This window comes from Carcharodon carcharias, chromosome 25 (assembly GCF_017639515.1).
Source record: "Carcharodon carcharias isolate sCarCar2 chromosome 25, sCarCar2.pri, whole genome shotgun sequence".
Taxonomy (NCBI): domain Eukaryota; kingdom Metazoa; phylum Chordata; class Chondrichthyes; order Lamniformes; family Lamnidae; genus Carcharodon; species Carcharodon carcharias.
In genome coordinates, this window is record NC_054491.1 from 47808334 (window position 1) to 47829656 (window position 21323).

At 42.7% G+C, this 21323-nt stretch overlaps 1 protein-coding gene across 4 annotated transcripts in view; it reads left to right on the top strand.

Annotated features, from left to right (window-relative positions):
• Nucleotides 1-5488: 5488 nt before the first annotated feature.
• Nucleotides 5489-21323, top strand: part of nfrkb (nuclear factor related to kappaB binding protein) — a 106254-nt gene continuing 90419 nt past the window's right edge. For 3 of the 4 annotated variants that reach the window (XM_041174201.1, XM_041174202.1, XM_041174203.1), the window contains exons 1-5: nucleotides 5489-5922; nucleotides 13231-13380; nucleotides 17669-17870; nucleotides 18190-18317; nucleotides 19002-19173. In XM_041174201.1, coding sequence (XP_041030135.1) covers nucleotides 13246-13380; nucleotides 17669-17870; nucleotides 18190-18317; nucleotides 19002-19173 — 637 coding nt within the window. In that variant the 5' untranslated portion in view covers nucleotides 5489-5922; nucleotides 13231-13245. The remainder of the gene's footprint in view (nucleotides 5923-13230; nucleotides 13381-17668; nucleotides 17871-18189; nucleotides 18318-19001; nucleotides 19174-21323) is intronic. The other variant, XM_041174204.1, reaches the window with a different exon arrangement.

Sequence of the window (21323 nt, forward strand, 5' to 3'; positions counted from 1 at the left end):
TCCTGACTACCGACTCAACCTGCAAGTTAACCTTAAGAGAATCCTGGACTAGGACTCCCAAGTCCCTTTGCACTCCAGATTTCTGAATTCTCTCCTCATTTAGAAAATAGTCTATGCCTCTATTCTTCCTGCCAAAGTGCATGACCTCACACTTCCCCACGTTGTATTCCATCTGCCACTTCTTTGCCCATTCTCCTAACCTGTCCAAATCCTTCTGCAGCCTCCCTGCCTCCTCAATACTACCTGTCCCTCCACCTATCTTTGTATCATCTGCAAACTTAGCCAGGATGCCCTCAGTTCCTTCATCTAGATCATTAATGTATAAAGTGAAAAGTTGTGGTCCCAACACTGATCCCTGCGGAACTCTACTAGTCACCGACCGCCATCCTGAGAAGGATCCCCTTATCCCCACTCTCTGCCTCCTGCCAGACAGCCAATCTTCTATCCATGCTAGTACCTTGCCTCTAACACCATCGGCTCTTATCTTACTGAGCAGCCTCCTGTGCGGCACCTTGTCAAAGGCCTTCTGGAAGTCCAAGTAGATAACATCCATTGGCTCTCCTTTGTCTAACCTACTCATTACCTCCTCAAAGAATTCTAACAGATTTGTCCCCTTGAAACCATGTTGACTTTGCCCGATTTTACCATGCACTTCCAAGTATTCTGAAATCTCATCTTTAATAATGGACTCTAAAATCTTACCAACGACCGAGGTCAGGCTAATTAGCCTGTAATTTCCTGTCTTTTGCCTCACTCCCTTCTTAAACAGGGGGGTTACATTAGCGATTTTCCACTCCTCTGGGACCCTCCCTGACTCCAGTGAATCCTGAAAGATCGCCACTAACGCCTCCACTATCTCTTCAGCTATCTCCTTCAGAGCTCTGGGGTGTAATCCATCTGGTCCAGGTGATTTATCCACCTTTAGACCTTTCAGTTTTCCTAGCACCTTCTCCTTGGTAATGGCCACCATACCCACCTCTGCCCCCCCCGACTCTCTTTGGGGATGTCACTCGTGTCTTCACTGTGAAGACTGACACAAAGTACCTATTCAGTTCCTCCGCCATTTCTTTGTTCCCCACTACTACTTCTCCAGCGTCATTTTCCAGCGGCCCAATGTCCACTTTTGCTTCTCTCTTACCCTTTATATGGTTTAAAAAAAACTCTTGCAATCTTCTTTTATATTACTGGCTAGTTTGCCCTCGTATTTAATCTTCTCCCTCCTTATTTCTTTTTTAGTTGTCCTCTATTGGTCTTTGTAGGCTTCCCAATCCCCTGGTTTCCCACTGCTCTTCACTGCAAATTTTTAAAAGAAATGTCAAACTGAACCAATTGCCAAACACATTTTAAGTTATTTCTCTCGGTCTGTAACAACGTAAGCTTCTAACATTGTATCAAAGAGGCTTGGTCCTGGGACCTGAATTGCAGTCAATCTTTAACTGTTTATGTATTGGAACAGGCACAAAACCAACACTGGACAGTGATGCTTGTTTTTGTCAGACTTTACTGTCTGCAATTCTCTCTGGTGTTAAACCTTTCTCCTCTGCAAGATCTTTTTCATTTTCCCCAGGCAGATGCACAGTAAACATTTCACATGGTTGAATTTCCACAACTTGTACGAGTAAAGCAGCTTTAGCATAGAGACACAGCCCATGGCATTTTACAGAAGAGTAAGGAAAATGGGGGTCAACCCAGCAAAGGAAAGATTGACAGGGGTGACCAAAAGCTTAGTCAAATAAATGGGTCTTAAGGAAGGTCTACAATGAGGAGATGGTGGTGAGGAGGTTCAAGGAGAGATTTTCAGAGTGGGATCAAAATGATTCAAAGCACATCTGCCATTCTGGGACAAAAGAAGGGCTGAGGAATGCACAAGAGGCTGGAGCTGGAGGAGGTTACAGAGACTGAGAGGGCAAGCTAAAGAAACTCAGCCTAGAGCAGAACAGGATAGATTTGGCTTGAGATGGTGAGTGGAAGGGGCCAGTTTATGGCTAAGTCTTAGATAATGGCTTCAGTCTTGCCAATGTTTAGCTGGAGGAGGTTTTGGCGTAACCAGTTGGATATCAAACAAGTAGCCTGACAACACAGAGCAATGGAAGCAGTGACAGATCTAGAGAGGTGCAGAGCAGAAAGAGAGGTTTGGAGAGAAAAGGGTGATGTAGATGAGGTAGTTTGCTAGACTGAGCGGTCAAACGTTAGGTTTTTGAGGAGAAGGATGATGGTGACAGATTTAAAGGGGAGAGAGAGAATGCCATTAATGATGTCAGCTAACATGAAGACCAAGAAGAAAGTTGGGTTGTCAGCAGTTTAATGGGAATAGGGGCAAGGGAGCAGGAGATGGAGCTCATGGACAAGATGTACTCAGAGAGGTCATGAGGGGAGATGAAGGGGAAACTGGAGAAAGATTCAAGTTCAGGGTTAGGGCAGGGGGGATCTTTAGAGGAGGTTTGGCCTGGTAAACTAGAAGGGAGGCACATGGCAGAGGCAGTTGATCAAATGGTCTCAGTCATAGTAAGAAAGGCATCTATGAGCTCCTTGCAGTTATTGTTGGAGGTGAGGGCAGGTGAAACAGGAGAGGGGTTTAAGAAGATGGTTTGTAGTGTTGAAAATACTTTTCTAACACCAATGAGAAATGCAAGGTTCTGACTGGTTAACGCTCCAACTGGGTAAACTGCAGATCAACTGACTTGCCAAAATAATTGCTTTATCATGCTCTATTTTAAGTTTCATTTGGGCCTCTCCTTAGAAGGTTTATTCAACAGTAAAGTTATTTCACCAGATGACGTCGGTACTTATAAAGTGGCTTACTCTAGCAATTTTACATGGAATTACTCTTTAGTAACATCAATATGTTGTCAATCACCAAGCACACAGCATTTTTATATTAACTTTGCATTGCTCTTCACCACTTAATGAATCAAAACAACATTTTAAAGCAGTCTTTCCCACATGCTGTTGAAGTACAAGCATTATCCAGTACTGCACAGTCAAAGGAGACCACATGGACAGATTCATCACAGGACTAAAACTCCTTGTGACCAGTATAACTTGTTTGGATGGATCATTATCTTCATTCTTTTTGTCAGAATTCTCTTTGTCTTGTGTCATTTCCATGACCCTGCCTCCTCACTTAGGACAGTTCATTGCTTAATAATGATTCGATTCAAACCTGAATTTTAACTGTTCCTTGGACGTTTCTGGGATTCATTGGTCCATTATTGCTGTTCCAATGTTGTCTCCTGCTGCAATAGCCAGATCTGTTAAAGATGCTTTCATTCTCATTGTGCCTGTCTTTAATCCTTCCATTATATTGACACCTGTGTCTAGTATCTGGACTAGGTAAAAATCTGGCAATCATTGACTCCTGTTGCACTTGTGTCACCGTGGAATTGCTCTTATTTGTTTCACAAAGACCTGCAGAAATGACTCTTTTCCCAGAATTTTTTTTAAAGGCAGCAGATATCTGATCTAACAGCTCCCCCTCTCCAAGAAACAAACACCAATTAGAACCAGGAGCCTGTATATATGAGACATTTTACCACAATCCAGCAATTTAAACACCAGTAGCAATCCAGAAAATCTCACATTGAATTTAGTCAATCGTTTACACATCTGTTAGGACAGAATATTATGCTCGACGTGCGAGTGCACATCCAACATGCCCGAGCATAAAATGGCCCACATGACATCGGGTGTGTGTCCCAATGTCATCGCGCGCACTCACGATATTTCATTTGGCAGGTGCATGCCCGAGTTGGCTGCGCACCCGCCAATAATTAAAAGGCCTATTAAAGCCATTAACAATCTAATTAAAATTAAAAATTTACGCTGCCCGTCCAACCTAATAGTTGGTGGTCAGGTGAAAAGGGCAAGTGGCCTTAACGTTTTTTAGGAAATCTCAGCCACGAGCAGGATGAGGTTTCCTAAAGCAAATATACATTAAATGAAAGCTTTATTTTTGAATTAAAAACATGTCCCAGCTCATGTGACAGAGCCACATGAGTGGACATGTTTTATTAAATTTTTATTCTCTTTTTTTAACATAGCGCTTCAATCTCCCTAAGGCAGCTCCGTGCCTCAGGGAGATTGATGTGCTCTTTCTCGTGCATGTGTGAACTGTGCACTAGGCCTGGCTCCCCCTGCCTGCACAAGCAACGCTCAGCACTGCCACTCACGATCCACACAGGGCGGGCCTTAATTGGCCCACCCACATAAAATCACGGTGCAGAGCCAATCGCGGGCATCAGTCAGCTTCCTGACCGTACCTACCTGCCCCCACTGATCACCCCCGCCAAGGGAAAAATCTTGCCCTTAAAAGTCCATGATATTTCTCCATAGACAGACCATTTGATTTCCAAAATTATTAATTCTGACCAGTTCATAATAACAGGACACTGTTCCTGTAGATTTCATCCAAGAAATCTAATGGAAGGTCCAAGCCTTCATCATTATCCAACTTATGGACAACCATCTCACAAAATACTTTATTCCTGACTTGTAGGAAGTGATAACACCAAGGTCACTATGTGATTTCTTTTTTTGGTAAGAACATAACCTGTAACAACATGCACACTTCATTCTTTCACTTGTCATATGGTTCTTCTCCGAGAACAACGGAGGGTAATCATACACAACCATTTATACTTGTTAAAAACAAAAAAACTGCGGATGCTGGAAATCCAAAACAAAAACAGAATTACCTGGAAAAACTCAGCAGGTCTGGCAGCATCGGCGGAGAAGAAAAGAGTTGACGTTTCGAGTCCTCATGACCCTTCGACAGAACTTGCGTTCGAGTCCAAGGTTTGTCCCTACAACCACACCCCCCCACCCCCCCCTCCACCTCTTTGTCTCTATCTCTCCGCCCCCCCACACACCTTAAACCAGCTTATATCTCAACTCTTTCTTGGACTCGAACGCAAGTTCTGTCGAAGGGTCATGAGGACTCGAAACGTCAACTCTTTTCTTCTCCGCCGATGCTGCCAGACCTGCTGAGTTTTTCCAGGTAATTCCATTTATACTTGTTTTTTGCCATTTTCCACAGTGACCACAAGGATTTTAGTTTTCTGTCTGAATTTTTTTTCTTATGTTTGCCACTTTCACCTTCAGGCAGCCATTCTCTGCTGCCAAGTTATACTCCAGAAACCATTTGGTGAAGGATAGAACTGGAGCCAAACCTTACACTTAAGTATTTATAAAGATACAGGTTACAAACATGTACTTCTCACCCAACAAACACAATTTTAGTCTGTTGCTTTTGATAGGGCGCACACAAATCTGTATTTAATGCCCAGCACCTGCCTAGAATCAAACAATTATTATGCAATTATTGATTAAAGACATAACTTCTGACTTTCTTAGAGCTGTTTGAATGTTGAGCTCAGGGTGGAAACCTGATAGGAGAGGTTGAACCATGGAGTTGAGAGAAAGATAAGCACATTTGGGAGGTGATGTCATGGTGACTTTGGAGAGGAAAGATTGGATTTGGGGCAGTCATTTTCATGGGCAGAGGGATCAAGGATGGGTTTGTGGCATTTACTGAGCAGCAAAGGCTGTTGGATGCGTCTCACTCTTAGTCACAAAAAAGTGTCAGTCGGCCTGGAATTTGTTGGTGTGACTGTGAGGAGAGGGGTTTAAAGACATGGCCATGCAGCAACATAGTGGGGAACAGTTGAAGATTTCAGAGGCAACAGCGAGTGTATGTGTATAATTATGGGATGTAGTTATTACAGATAAATGTATTACCGGATGATGTTGTAGATTATAGTAAATGTTCTATAACAAACTCTGGAATCTCCCCGCCCTCACCTGCCCCCGGAACCAATCGCCTGGCGCTGGCAGAAGCGGTTCCTCCCGGACAAGATATTGCGGCAACGTCCGGTCCGTCAGTTGTATCTTCCCCCGGGGCCGGAAAAGCAGGAGTCAGGATTGGTAAGTGGGTGATATTTGTGTTTGGGGCGGGGTTGCACTGTTATCCTGAGACATTCCGGTTGCCTCAGACAAATAAACTCTGGCTTTTTGTCTCTGGATTTTATAAAGAGCTCAGATGTACAAAGTAATCAGAATCACAAGGAACAATGTTAGAGAGAGACTCGGGGAGGATAAGGTAGAACTGGCTGCTCAGTCCAGTCACAGGCTTCCCCACTCCTGGTGTGCTCAGCCTCAGAAACAACCCCCAAATATCAGCTTTCAAACTGTTGTTATATTATGGACTAGACCCAAAATACAAATTAATTAAATACCAGAGTAAGAACTACTCTGGTAGCTGGTGGCATAAAGGAGCCCCAACAAAAAGAACCTCACTGCCAACAGTCCATTGAGCTGGACACAAAGCTGAAGAACGTCACTTGCTACTGTACGTGCGCTTGACCAAAAGTTTGGAGTTCCTCAGCTCTCCCAAGGTCAGCCATGGCTCAGTGGGTGGCTGAATCAGAAGGTTGGGTGTCCACATCCACTACAGAGGGGTTTGAGAACATAATCTAGGCTGATACTCTCAGTCCAATTTCGAGGGAGTGCAGCAGTGTTAGAGATGAGGTTCTTCAGGTGAGACGTTAAACCAAGACACCATTTGCCCTCTTGGGTGGATGTAAAAGATCCTGTGGCACGTAGGAAGGAGAGCAGTCAAGTTCTTCCTGGTGTCCTGCCCAATATTTATCCCACAACAGCACTAAAATAGATTAGCTCATCATTTATTGCATTGCTCTTTATGGCTTCTTCTTTTGTGCGATTTTTTGCTGATTGTTTGGTGGTGAGCTGTTGCCCTGAATACTACTGAATGTCTAGCCTGGCCATTTCAAAGGGCAGATAAGAATCAACCATGTTGCTTTGGGTCTGAATTTGCATATAAGCCAGACTGGGTTAGGAATGCAGGTTTTCTTTCCTAAAGGGAACACTATGACAATCTGGTACTTTTTGTTTCAATTTCAATTTTATTTTCAGAAGGGTAAGAGGCAATTTGATTGAAACGTATAAGATCCTGAGGAGTCTTGACAAGGTGGATGTGGAGAGGACGTGTCCTCTTGTGGAAGAATCTAGAATTAGGGGTCACCTTAAAAATAAGGGATCGTCTATTTAAAATTGCGATGAGGCAAAATTTTTCCACTCGGTCATGAGTCTTTGGAATTCTCTTTCTCAAAAGGTGATGGAAGCAGAGTCTCTTATTTCTAAGGCAGAGGTGGATAGATCCTTGGTAAACAATGGGGTGATAGGTTATCGGCAGTAGATGGGATGCAGATTTCAGGTTGCTTTCAGATCAGCCATGATTTTATTAAATGGTGGAGCAGGTTTGAGGGACTGAATGGCCTACTCCTCCTTGTTCATATGCTCGTATTTTAAGTAAATCTAAATTCTCCAGCTGCCGTGGTGGGATTTGAGCCCATGACTCCACCCTATTTGTTTAGGTCTCGGTTTATTGGTCCAGTGTCCGAGCCAATGTGCTATTATATCCTGCCTGCAGAATTCTTACTGCACAACAGTGATTAAACTTTTAAAAATCTTAATTGGATGTGAAATTTCTTGATGTTCTAAAAGGTATAAATTCAATTCTTTATATTATGCTATATTTCTGGAAGCTCTAACTCATCACTGGTCACCCATTCTTATGAACAGCCATGTGAGAGCAACTGGGAAGTCTCTGGCTGTAACAACAGAGCTGACTGCAATGATGCTCTTGTGGATGGAACAAAGGAAACATTGCGACTGGGTATGAGTGGAGCCAAAGTTAGAGAGTAGGACAAATCAGCAGACTTCTGGGTTTGAATGTTGTGCTGAGTGAATTCATCTCAGCTGAGGAAATGGAACAAACATAAACATTAACGTAAGAAATAGGAGCAGGAGTTGACCATATGGCCTGTCAAGCCTGCTCACCATTCATTGTGATCATGGCCGAGCTTGGGCTTTAACTCCACTTTATTGCCGGTTTCCCTTGATTCCCTGAGACACCAAAGGCCTGTCTATGTCAGTCATAAGTATGTTCAATGATGAAGCACCCTCAGCCCTGTGGGGTAGAGAATTCCCAAGATTCACAACCTTTTGACTGAAGAAATTTCCCCTCAAAATCCTAAATGCTCAGCTCCTTATCCTGAGACCGTGCCCCGTGTTCTAGATTTCCCCAGCTAGGGGAAACAATCTCTCAGTCCACCCTTTCAAGACACTCAAATAATCTTGTCATTTTCAATGAGATTATCTCTTCATTTTTCTAAGTTTCATAGAATACAGACCCAAGTTACTCAGCCTCTGATCACAGGACAACCCCCCTCATCCCAGGAACCAATCGAGTGAACCTTCACAGTACAGCCTCCAATGCAAATATATCCTTTCTTAAATTTAGAGACCAAAATTGTATACAGTACCCGTACATATGAATTAGGAGCAGGACTAGGCCATTAGGACCCTCGAGCCTGCTCCGCCATTCACTAAGATCATAGCTGATCTGCCTGGTCTCAGCTCCATTTTTCTTCCCTATACCCTTAGATTCTTGATTAAAAGGGGAGTCAATATAACCCAGTCTTAAAAATATTCAATGACCCTGTCTGCACTGCTTTCTGGACAAGAGTTCCACAGACTCTCAACGTTCTGAGAGAGAAAAAAATTTCTCATCTTCATATTAAATGGGAGACCCCTTAGTTTTAAACTGTATTCCCTAGTTCTAGTTTTTCCCACAGGGGGAAGCATCCCTTCAGCATCCAACCTGTCAAATCCCCTCAGGATCTTACATATTTCAATAAGATCACCTCTCAATCTTGTGGATACAGGCCCAGCCTGTCCAACCTTTCCTCATAGGATAATCCCCTCATCCCAGGTATCAGTTGCGTAAGCTTTTCTTTAATACTTCTAAAGTAGATTATGTCCTTTCTTAAATAAGGAGACCAAAACTGTACACAGTACTCTAAATGTGGTCTCACAAATACCTTATACAACTGTATAACATCTCTACTTTTATATTCCATTCCCCTTGCAATAAACAGCAACATTCCATTTGCCTCCAAGTTTACTTCTTTTCTCCGAGGAAAACAGTTCCAACCTCTCCATTCTCTCATGGATGGGAGAGGTCTGGAGGGTTATGGACTAGGTGCAGGTCAGTGGGACTAGTGGAATAATATTTCAGCACACACTAGAAGGGCCGAATGGCCTGTTTTCTGTGCTGTAGTTTTCTATGGTTCTAGATGTGGTCTTACCATAGCTCTGTACAATTGTTGCAAGACTTCTTTATTCTGGTTCTCCAATGCCCTTGCAATGAAGTACAACATGCTATTTGTCTTCCTAATTGCTTACTGTATCTGCATGCTAACTTCTAGTGTTCCATGTTTGAGCACACCCAAGTCCCTATGAACATCAAGATTTACTTGTTTCACAACTTTTAAAAAATATTCTGCTTTCCTATTCCCACGACTGAAGTGAATGAACTCATTTCCCCACCTCATTCTCTATCTGCCACCTTGTGCCCACTCACATAACCTGTCTATATTTTGGCTTTTTGTGTCCTCCTCACAGCTTGCATTCCAACCCAGTTTTGTCTCGTCAGCAAACATAGGTACATTACTCTCTGTCTCTTCATATACATCGTGAATATAGACCACCAAATCACATTATCTTTACAGCGTGGAAGACATTCAGCCCATTGAGTCTGCACTGGCTCTCTGAAAGAGCATTCTACCTAGCCCCACCCCCATGCCTTATCCCTGTAACCTTGCACATTCTGTCTTTTCAGGTAGAATACCTTGATCGAACCTGCCTCACCACTCTTTCAGGAAGGTTGTTCCAGACTCCAACCACCCTCTGGGTGAAAAATGTTTTCCTTGTATCACATTTATTCCTTTTGCCAATTATTTTGAATCTGTGCCCCCTAGTTCTTGATGTTCTGTTAGTGGGAACAGTTTCTCACTATTTACCCTGTCCATACCCCTCAGGATCTTGAATACATCTATCAAGTCTCCTCTCAGCCTTCTTTTCTCCAAGGAAAACAGTTCCAACCTCTCCAATCTCTCGTCATAGTTACAGTTCTTTATCCCTGGAATCATTCTTGTAAATCTCCTCTGTACTCTCCACAATGCCTTCACATCCTTCCTCACGCATGGTGCCCAGAACTGGACGCAGTACTCCAGGGGCAGAAAATTACACTCAGCAGGTGTGAGTGCGCACAACCCGGCCTAGCATAAAATGATGCACATTGACATTGGGCGAGTGTCCTTGGCAGCGTGCCTGCCGACAATTAAAAGGCCTGTTAAGGCCATTAAAAAGTTAATTAAATTAAAACTTATGCTGCCCATCCAACCTAATGGTTACTGGGCAGGCGAAAACACCAAGCAACCTTTGCTTTTTTTAGGAAACCTCATCCACGGGCAGGATGAGATTTCCTAAAGCAAATAAAAATCACGTGAACATTTTACACGTGAATTAAAAACATGCCCCTGCTCATGTAACAGTCACATAAGCAGGGACATGATTCACAACGTTTATAAGATTCTAAATTTTTTTATCCGAAATCAGATTATGTAGTGCGCACTTGTGCTCGCCCCGCTCGCATTCCTCCCCCTGCACGCAGTGCTGCCGTTCACATTTCACGCTGGGCAGGCCTTAATTGACCTGCCAGCATGAAATTGCCTTTCAGGCGGAGGGGGGGCGGTCGGCTTACCAAATGCCCCCGCCAAGCCCACACGTCAAGGGCAAAATTCTGCCCCAGACGAGGCCTGACTAGTGTCTTATACAAGTTCAACATAACCTCCCTACTCTTGTATTCAATGCCCCTATTAATAAAGCCAAAGATAATATATGCTTTATTAACTCCTCCCTTAACATGCCCTGCCATCTTCAATGACCTATGTACATATACACCAAGGTCCCTCTGTTTTTGCATCTCCTTTCAGAGTTCTCCCTTTATTTTATACTGTCTCAACGTATTCTCCTTCCAAAATGAATCACCTCACACTCTTCTGCATTGAACTTCATCTGCCACTTGTCTGTCCAATCCACCAACACTACTTTGTCTTTTTGAAGTTCAAGACTATCCCCATCACAGTTGACAACATTTCCAATCTTTGTATCATCTGCAAGTTTTGAAATCCTGCCCTGCACATCATAGTCTAGGTCATTAATATATATATCAGGAAGAGCAAGGGTCCCAACACTGACCTCTGAGAAACTCCACTTTAAGCCTTTCTTCAATCTGAAAAACAACCATTTATCACTACTGATATAAAAACAAAAAAACTGCGGATGCTGGAAATCCAAAACAAAAACAGAATTACCTGGAAAAACTCAGCAGGTCTGGCAGCATCGGCGGAGAAGTTGACGTTTCGAGTCCTTATGACCCTTCAACAGAACTGTTGAAGGGTCATGAGGACTCAAAACGTCAACTCTTTTCTTCTCCGCCGATGCTGCCAGACCTGTTGAGTTTTTCCAGGTAATTCTATTTTTGTTTTTTCATTTATCACTACTCTCTGTTTCCTGTCACTCAGCCAATTTCTTACCCAAGCACCTACTTTCCCCTTGAATCCAAGACCTAGAATTTTGCTCACAAGCCATGAGCGCTGTGTTGTGTGACACTGTATCAAATACTTGTTGAAAATCCATATACACCACATCAACAGCATTTCCTTTATCAACCTTCTCTGTTACCTCCTCAAAAAACTCAAGCAAGTTAGTTAAACATTTTCCTTGATGAAGGCTTTCCTTAATTATCCCTCACTTCTCTAAGTGATTATTGATTTTATCCTGTAATATAGTTTCCAGAAGTTTCCCCATCACTGAGGTCAAACTGACTGGTCTGCAGTTGCCAGCTTTATCCTTGTACCGCTTTTTGAACAAGGGTGTAACATTCACAATTCTCCAGCCCTCTGGCACCGCCCCTGTGTCTAAGGAAGACTGGAGGGTTATCACTCATGCCTCTGCAACTCTCACTTCCCTCAATAATCTTGGATGCATCTCATTCGGCCCTGATACCTTATCTATTTTAAGTAAAGATAGCCTTTCCAACACCACCTTCCTCTCGATTATAAGTTCTTCTAGTGTGCCATCTACCTCCTCTCTCACCTTGGCCTGGGTAGCACATTCTTCCTTTGTAAAGACAGATGCAAAGTACTAGTTCAACACCCCCACTATTTCTCCAGCCTCCACATGCAAGTCCCCTTTTTTTTTTGCCCCTATTTAGCCCTACTCTCTCTTTTCCCACCCTTTTATTATTTACATGCTTATAGAAGACCTTGGGATTCCCTTTTATTTTCATTGCCAGCCTCTATTCATGCTCTCTCCTTGCTTTTCATATTAGTTTCTTCACTTCCCCTCTGATCCTTCTATATTCAGCCTAATTCTCCATTGTATTTTCTACCTGACATCTGTCGTACACGCGCTTCTTCCTTTTCATCTTCACCTCTATCTCGCTCATCATCCATGGCGCTCTAGATTTATTTGTCCTAACTTTCCCCTTCAAGGGAATATACCTTGACATCGCCTGCAATACTTTTTTCTTTGAAGGTGGCCCATTATTCAGGCATTCTCTTTTCTGCTAACATTTGATTCCAACTCACTCGACTCCGATGCATTCTCATCCCATCGAGGTTGGCTTTACCCCAATTAATTATCCCTGCTCTGGATTGTCCCCTGTCCTTTTCCATGATTGACCTAAACTTTATGGTAGAATGGTCACTGTCCCCCTAGAGACTCTCATTGATATTTGGTCCACTTGGGCCAACTCATTCCCCAGAACCAGGTCCAAAAATGCATATCCTCTCGTTGCACTGTAAACATACTGTAGAAAATTATCTTGAACGCATTTCAGGAGACCTCATCCCTCTCATCACTTTATACTATTCCTATCCCAGCCTATATTTGGATAATTGAAGTCCCCCATTATGATTATAATTCTTGCACCTCTTGGTAATTTCTTTGCAAATTTGTTTTTCCACATCCCTTCCACTAGTTGGTGGTCTATATACTACACCAATCAATGTTATTGCACCTTTTTCATTCCTTACTTCTAGCCAGAGAGATTCTGCCTTTGACTACTTTGGAACATCCTCTCTCTCCAGTACTCTAAAGCCATTTTTAAGCAATACTGCCATTCCCTCACCTTTTCTTCCTTTCCTGTCATACCCGGGTTAGGCAAGGATAAACCAGGTAGGAATACAGGAGTAGAAGTTTTGATGTGAACAGTGACAATCCTCCCTGGAGTACAATTTCCTTTCAGTGTCTTTACGAATGTGATTCTTAATGTTCCTATTTCCTTACCCCATATTCCCTCAGGTTGGATAATTAAGAATGGACTGTCTTGATAATATGTTGACAGACCCCTTGGAACTGGGATCTGCTCCTGAGGTCAATGGTGCTGGTATTATGGAGGAGTGTTTGCTTGGTGGAACCAGGGTCAGTCTCCCGGAAGATCTGCTGGAGGATGTGAGTACTGTACAATCTGGGAGACCATGTATTGAGCTCTGCTCTGTCACTGAAGAAGTTTCTAGTCCTTTGCTAACTTTGTGTGGCTCTTTATAGCTGATAATGTGAATCACTGGGTGGTATCGCCATAGGAGACTCGGCAATGGGAAAAGAACCAGAGCAGATAAATCTATCTCAAGAGGAATGATCCTAATGTAATAAAGTGTCAGTTGTGGCTCTGCCTCTGAGAGAGAAGAATGTGGATCCATGTCTCCTGTACATATTCCAAGCTGGCACTCCAGTGCAGTTTTGAGGAAGTGCTGCACTGTTGAAGGTGCCTTCTTTAGGTTGAAACATTCAATCCAAGACCTGTCTGTTAGAATCCAGAAATACAGATGATGAAGGATAGCACTGGAACCAATCTTTGTACACTTCCCTAAGCATTATAAGCATATCTCCTAACCCAAATGCAACAACCATAGTTTTACTTAGTGCCTATTGATAGGGTCACACGTGAATCATCAGTTAATGCCCACTACCTCCATACAATTAAACAAAATTAAATGCAATTAGAAACTTCCCTTCTCTTTGGATAAAAAATAGTGTTTATATTTTTGACCAAAATTCAAAATAAATGAATCAAAAACTTCCATATTCAGTACAAAGCATTACATTGAGAGACACCTCCTCTAGAACCTCGAATAATTTCTTCATACCCGCACTTCTTTTTATAAAACAATCAGACAACTTATGCCTTGCGTTGATTCATTTACTTTTAGAGATGTCCTTTTTCTCTAGCATTTGTTTCAAGCTAGGGAGGTCAATCTGTAACTTTTTCCCACTCACACACAGAGTGCACATTAGACCACAGGGAACAAATTATCAACATAACCAATGGGTATACTGTATGTTTAGGTGTTTCACAGCGTGAATCTGGAATAACTTGAAATCAACAATCCTGTTTAGAGGGTCTTACTCCCATTCTGGTTAATCTTACTAGGTCATCACAGAAAGTGATGATATATCTAAAAAAGAAACAGACCAATTGCAAAGTTGAACTGATTAGTTAGGTCAGACTAATTTTGATGTGTTGAGTTAAGTACTATGATGAAATACTCGAAAGTCAAAAATGTCTTAAGGCAAATAAAACATTTTAAAAATTAAATGCATATTACAGTTCCCATCCCTAGTTGACTCAAAGAACTCATTTTAGTGTTGCTTCACATGCTAATCTTCCTGGTGGGTATACGAGTGCAGCTGGTTTCATAATATTTCTGATGGGTGAAAATGCAAAATATTGTCCTTTCGCTTTGGAAGCAAAGACATTTTTTAAAAAAGGATTGTTAAAAGTACTTTGGCTGCTGAAACACTGGCTTTTGTGGAAGCAGTGGATATGGGATTCTATTTGTCAAATATTTTAAATGAGATCCAGTGCATAGGGCAACTGAAGATAATACTGTATTTAGAAAGCCCCACAAGCCTAATTCCCAATTTTTAATTCTATTCTAATCTCATTAATAACACATTTCTCAAAATCATCAACATGCAAAATAAAGATGCCTGAAAGTTTTCCTTTATACCATCTATAAAGCATTGCAAAATCTGCTTTTAGTTGAACACCACCTATTTCAACAAAACAGATCTCAGTGGAAAATACCACATGCTGGAAGCTTTTTCTTCAGGCCATGGGCTCATTTGTTTAGTTTCTGTACTTTTCCTTCTGCATCTGATGCCTCTTTGAACAGTTTCAGAAATATTTCTCGCTGAATCATATTATTCTGCAGAAATGCTGCTTTTATGTCAATTGATCTCCACTCCCATGAATATGTGGCCAAAAGAACAAAAAAGATTTTTCTGATTACTTTGCCAGCTGAGAGTGCCACCTCTAACATTCACATCACCCAGTCACTCTTCAAAACCCCAAGCAACTAACCTCACTTCATCCCTGTTCATTCCATCTGCAAGGACTCTTTCAGTACAAATCCACCTAAGTGACAAAGCTGGTTGCCCCTTGTCTGGTACTTCAGAATCTGGAGTTTATTCTAAGTATCTAGTTCCTTTTGTTTTGCCTCTGATCAATTTATCCTCAAGTTTATTGGCAGCCACCAAAATTTCACGATTATGAGGACGACTTTGAGTTCTGTTCTCAGACTGTTCTCTGGGCTTTATTTAATTGTCTAATCTATTCAAGCTATGCCCTCTACTTGCACTTTTATATCTGTTGCGACCACTGCTGAGAGATCGTACTATCGCCTTGTACTATCTGAGGGTCTGTCTTCAGTACGTGAACATTCTCTGATGCATGAGCCACTGCCTGATCCACTATCGGTTCTTGCAATGTGCTTTCTTACTCTCTATTCTTTCACCCCATTCTGCCAGCACATGGAGCTTGCTTCTTGGTCATCATCCTGAACATTCAATCAATGTTTAAACTTGTCAGGATCTTTTCCTACAGGTCCCACAATTTCCACATCCCTCCATTCACTAAATCTCTCTGAAATATATGTCACCTGAGTACCCACTCTAGGAAATTGGCCTTTAGATGTGTTGGCTCTGTTTTGACCTTTTTGGAGAAAACCTCCATTCGCAGACCACAAGCATGACCCCAAGCCTCCAGTGGCCTGCAATCTTAATTCTTCAACCTGCTCTCACACTGACATCTCTGTCCTTGGTCTGCTGCATTATTCCAGTGAAGCTCAACATAAGCTCGAGGAACAATACTTCATCTTTCAGTCAGGCACTTTACAGCCTTCTGGACTCAATATTGAGTTCAACAGTTTCAGAAAGTTAACTAATTTTGGTGCTTTGCATGTTTCAGTTTTTCTCTTATTATTGCTCTCAGCCAGCAGCACCTGCTCTAGGCACATCTTTTGTTTCTTTTCTTGCCCCATCACTGTTCCATTTGGCCCTGGAAGGCTAACTCTTCTGTCAGTCAATCTCTCCCATCTTCCACGTTATCACAGACCACCCCACCCCCGCTTTGCTCCTAACCTATTACATCTCTAGCCCTTTACCCAGTTCCGATGAAAGGTTATCAAGCTGAAACGTTAACCCTGTTTCTCTCCACGGATGCTGCCTGAGCTGTTGAGTATTTCCAGCACCTAGTGTTTTATTTCAGAATTACATCTTCTGCATTATTCCGCTTTTTGCTTACCCCTAAATTGTACAAAATTCCAGTAGGTAAAAGTCCATGATATATTCCCTGGCGTGTCCATCTGCTTATTGAAATCTATCAAAGTCTGGCCATGTCTCATTTTGGCAGTTAACAAATCATCTTTCTTGTTAATTTCATCCTAGAATAGAGGGTCCAAACCTTCGCCAATTATTCAACTGATGGGCACTCAGCTCACAAAATGCTCCTGGTTTTCTTCTGGTAGGAAGTGACAATGCCAAAGAGCCATACCTTGTATTTTCTTTGGTAGGATGTAACCCATGTCCTCATCTACTTCATTATTCCACTGGTTATATGGTTCAGACTCCGAGCATAATGGAGTGAAATCATACCCTGAGAAGCTTTCTGCCATTTTTCGTAATGCCCACTAAGATTGTAGTTTTCTGTCTGAAAGTATTTTTAGTTTCCAACCTTCACCATTCTCAGTTTACCATGTTATAATCCAGAAAGCCAGTTGGTGGAGGATAGAACTGGAGCCAATCTTTACATAATTTTATTAACCATTTATTTACAAAGTTAGACATTACAAGCATCAAGCTCCTAAGCCAACAACACATTTCTGTCCTTATTTATAATGATTCAAGTGAAACCCCAATTAATGCACCCACTTCTCTCCCAATTAAACACAATTATATACAGTTAACACCATCTGCTCTCTCAGGTGGCGACCTCATGACATATTTGAGGAAGGGCAGTGGAGTTTCCCCAGTGTCCTCCATCACTAAAGCTGTGGGCAAATTGGTTTCCATATTTTCAGTTTTACAACAAAAACTACACTTCAAAATTTAGCTGTGAATTGCTTTGTGGTGTTCTGAGATTGTGAAAAGTTCAACGTAAATGCATGGTGTCAATTTCTTTAATTTTGATCAAAACTGTACTACCTGGCACAGTATTGGCTGCTAAAAGCCAGGGTTGCATCTCCCACAGCTGGTTGGGAGAGCTTTAACCATCTAAACAGTCTCTGCCGTTCCCGACCTCAGCTGACTTGGAACTGGCATTGTGTGCAGAAGTGGAGTGTGCTCCATTCTACAAAAAAAATCACTGTCAATATTTTTGAGAAGCTGCCTGCAGAAATCTGCTAGCATTTTTGACTGACACAGACTACATGGATTGAAATTTAAATCTTTGTATCCACAGCCGGATATCTTTTTTGATGTGGTGAGCCGCAGCACCTGGGATGAGGTCCTGTCTCAGTCCCAGAGAGACCACTTGAGGAAGTTTCTTCCACAGTTCACAGAGAATAACCTGGAGCGACAGGACAACATCATCACAGGGCTCTTCGATGGAGATAACGTTCGCTTTGGTAATCCTCTGTACATCGCTCAGAAACTCTTCCGAGGTAAGTCCCTGCAGATTGGTCTTATACCTTGTCAGTGTACAGTTATATAACAAAGTTTTCATGTTTGCTTAACAACAGAAATTAATGGAAAGAGTTTGGTTTTTGAAATTCTGTATACTGTGAGTGAATAGGAAGCATATATGGAGTTTTTACCCTTTGGAATCCCATAGGGTGGGACTGAATGGGATTGAGTTTGTCTGATGGGAATTCAGTCTAAGGGATTGAATCGAAAGAGTTGTTTGAGCTTTATTGGGAGTGGAGGGGATTTTGTTTGGTGGTTCGACTGTTCATGTTGCTGGTGATTGTCTTTTTTCTGCAGATGGTTACTTTAACCCGGAGGTGGTTAAGTACAGAAGGCTGTGTATGAAGTCACAGTATAAACGTTACCTGTACTCCCAGCAGCAGTACTTCCACAAGCTGCTGAAACAGATCCTTATCTCCAGAAAGGTAAGAGTGATACCACAAACGGTAGAATGGTGGGAGAGAGGTTATACAGTTAATAAATCAGATAGCTCAAAGAATGAACTGTAATGATTGTAACATTTCAGGTGAAACATGCTTCATGGTAAATGAAGCAGAAGGAAATGAGCAGACCTCAGAATAACTAAAGAGTGAAGTTTAGGAGCAGAATTGAGTGGGGTGTAGCAGGTGCCCATTAAGATTTGAGTTCATTGAGTTGGTACTTGTGCCCTGCCTGCTGGTACTGGTGCATGGTGATTCTCTGCATCAAGTCAGGCTCCTTGGTGTTGGTATGTCAGAGAATGTTTCTGTAAAGTTAACTCCGTCTGCTGGCGTTTTGCTTCAAAATTAGTCTGACCACTGACTGATGAGTGCGTAGTTTACTGTGCCACCTGTTGCGCTGTACAGGGAAGTTTATATTTGCACATTTTGACTATTTTAATGTAGAGAAATTTTGAGATATTGGGGCAATGTGAGAAATGGGGGTTTGGAGAATTGCTGGATATTGAGACCAGTGGAGACATATGGGTCATGCGCGTAGGACCTGGTAAAATGCTTCATTAAACACTGGTCGTGAAGCAGTGCTGGAAACTTGCATCTACTTCAAAATATGACCCTATTGTAACATCAAATACACCATGGAACATTTCTGTTGATTGGTTGATGTTTCAGGAGTTGCTGGAACTGGCGAGAAAGAGTGGTCCTGACATGACCCTGAAGAGGAAGTACCAGGCAATCTCCAGCCAGAAAGAGGAGGAGAGGCGAGTACACAGTCGATATGAAAAGATTCTGCGAGAGGTCAAGGAAGAGTGTGAAGATAACAGCATCTCATCTGATGAGGAAGGTAAGAATTCCTATGGGCTGGCTTCATGCAGTTCAGCTGAGAAGATGCTGGGCAAGGAGGAGCAGGCATCAATTTCAACCCACCTAACCTTCACATGCATTCAAGAGCAAGTGTATCTTCCTGTGATTCAGTGCCCACAACTCTGACTGTAGGGTGCCAATCATTTCAGCCCTAGGACATCACTGCAGGAGTTCCTCAGGGCAGTGTCCTAGGCCCAACCATCTTCAGCTGCTTCATCAATGACCTTCCTTCCATCATAAGGTCAGAAGTGGGGATGCTCGCTGATGACAGCACAATGTTCAGCACCATTCGCAACTCCTCAAACTCTGAAGCTGTTCATGTTCAAATGCAGTAAGAGCAATCCAAAGTAGAACTTCTAAATTGGAAGAGGGCTAACTTCATTGGGATGAGAGGGTACCCAGCCAGGATAAAATGAAACCAAAAACTGACAGGAAAAATTGTAATGAAACAATGGGCCATCTTTAGGGAAGAGATGTTTCAAGTACAGTCTAGGTATATTGCAACAAAAGTGAAAGGTAAAGAAACTAAAGACAGTGCTCCTTGGATGATGAGGGAGATAAAGAATAGGGTGAAACAAAAATATGAGGGTATAGGAATTCCTCAAGTGAGAACTAGACCAAATACAACAGGTTGAGAGGGGAAGTGAAGAGGAAAATAAGACTTGTGAAGAGCGAGTATGAGAATAGAATGGCAGTTAACATAAGCTTACTTAAACTTAGTTCCTCCGACCCCATGAGGGTCAATGGGCAGCAAGACTCCACCACCAGCCTGGTCCATCGCAATCTCTTTCGCTCCAGCCCTGGTTGTGTCCCACTCTCAGAAGTCTTCCTCAAATGTACTTCACCAGGTCTTTTTAAACGGCCCTGTCCTCTTTTTCCATCTAGGAGTGTCCGTTTGCTGCCATTCTGGCGGGGCATATGGCCGGAGGCGAAATACATGTCCTACCAGCTCCAGTCATCTCTCTGTTACGAGTACCTGCGAGTGCCTCTGACCAGCCCTCTGTAGCACTTCTTTGTTGGTGATACTGTCTCTCCATGTAATGCCCAGGATCTTACTTAGGCAGTGCTGGTGAAAGAAGTCCAACTTAAGTGATATTTCCACTGTTCTCTTCTTTTCTCCTCTGTGTCTTGCTGGCATAGACTGTGGTGGCTATTACTCTGGACGTGTAGAGTCACAGCTTCATGGCTGTGTTGATAGTGTTGGACGCCCAAACCATGTGCAGCCTGGAAGACCAATGCTGCTTTACCTATTCTTGTGTGGACGTCGATCTCTCCATCATCCTCCCTGTAGATGTTGCTCCCTAGGTAGGGGACATGGTTGACATCCTAGATGTTCTGATGCACAATGGTGATGGGAGAGACTTGTTGCCATCCAGCTATCACTATCTTTGTCTTCTTGCAGCTGATGTGTAAACCAAACTTGGCGCCGCTACTTTCAAGACTGGTGGTCATATCTTGGAGCATGCACCATTCTTCAGCCAGCAAGGCAGTGTCGCCTGCCAAATCCAGGCCCGTCTGCGCCCACCATCATTTTCCTCAGGATGAAATCAATAACCAAGAGGAAAATGAATGGGGAGAGTGTGCAGCTTCGCCGTACTCCTGTGATGATGTTGGAGCCTGTGGTGTATGTGCTGGTCTTGACACAGCAGCTGAATTCATAGTTTAAGGCTTTGAAGATGTTAATATACCACTCTGGGATGCCGTTCTGTGTTGTGATGTGCCAGAGTGACTTCCAGTGGATGCTAATTATGGCTTTGTTGAAATCAATGAAGTTGATAATGAGTGCCTTCTGATACTCTAGACTCTGCTTATTGCTGATGTTCCTGAGCATAAAGATCTGCTCACAGCATGATCTGTCGCCTCAGAAATCTGCCTTTTCTTCTTAAAGGGTACTGTCCACTTCTGCTTTCAATCTTTTGAGGAGCACCATGCTGAGGACCTTGCCAGACCCTGACAGTGTGTTATGCCCCTCCAGTTATTGCAGTTGCTGAGATTCCCTTTCTTTGGCAACTTGATCATTATTCTTCTTTTCCAGTCATCCAGGACATCCTCCGCAATCCAGATCTTGTTGAAGAGGTCCGTGAGCTCTGTCATGGCGGTATTCTCGTCATGTTTCAATAGCTCTGCTGG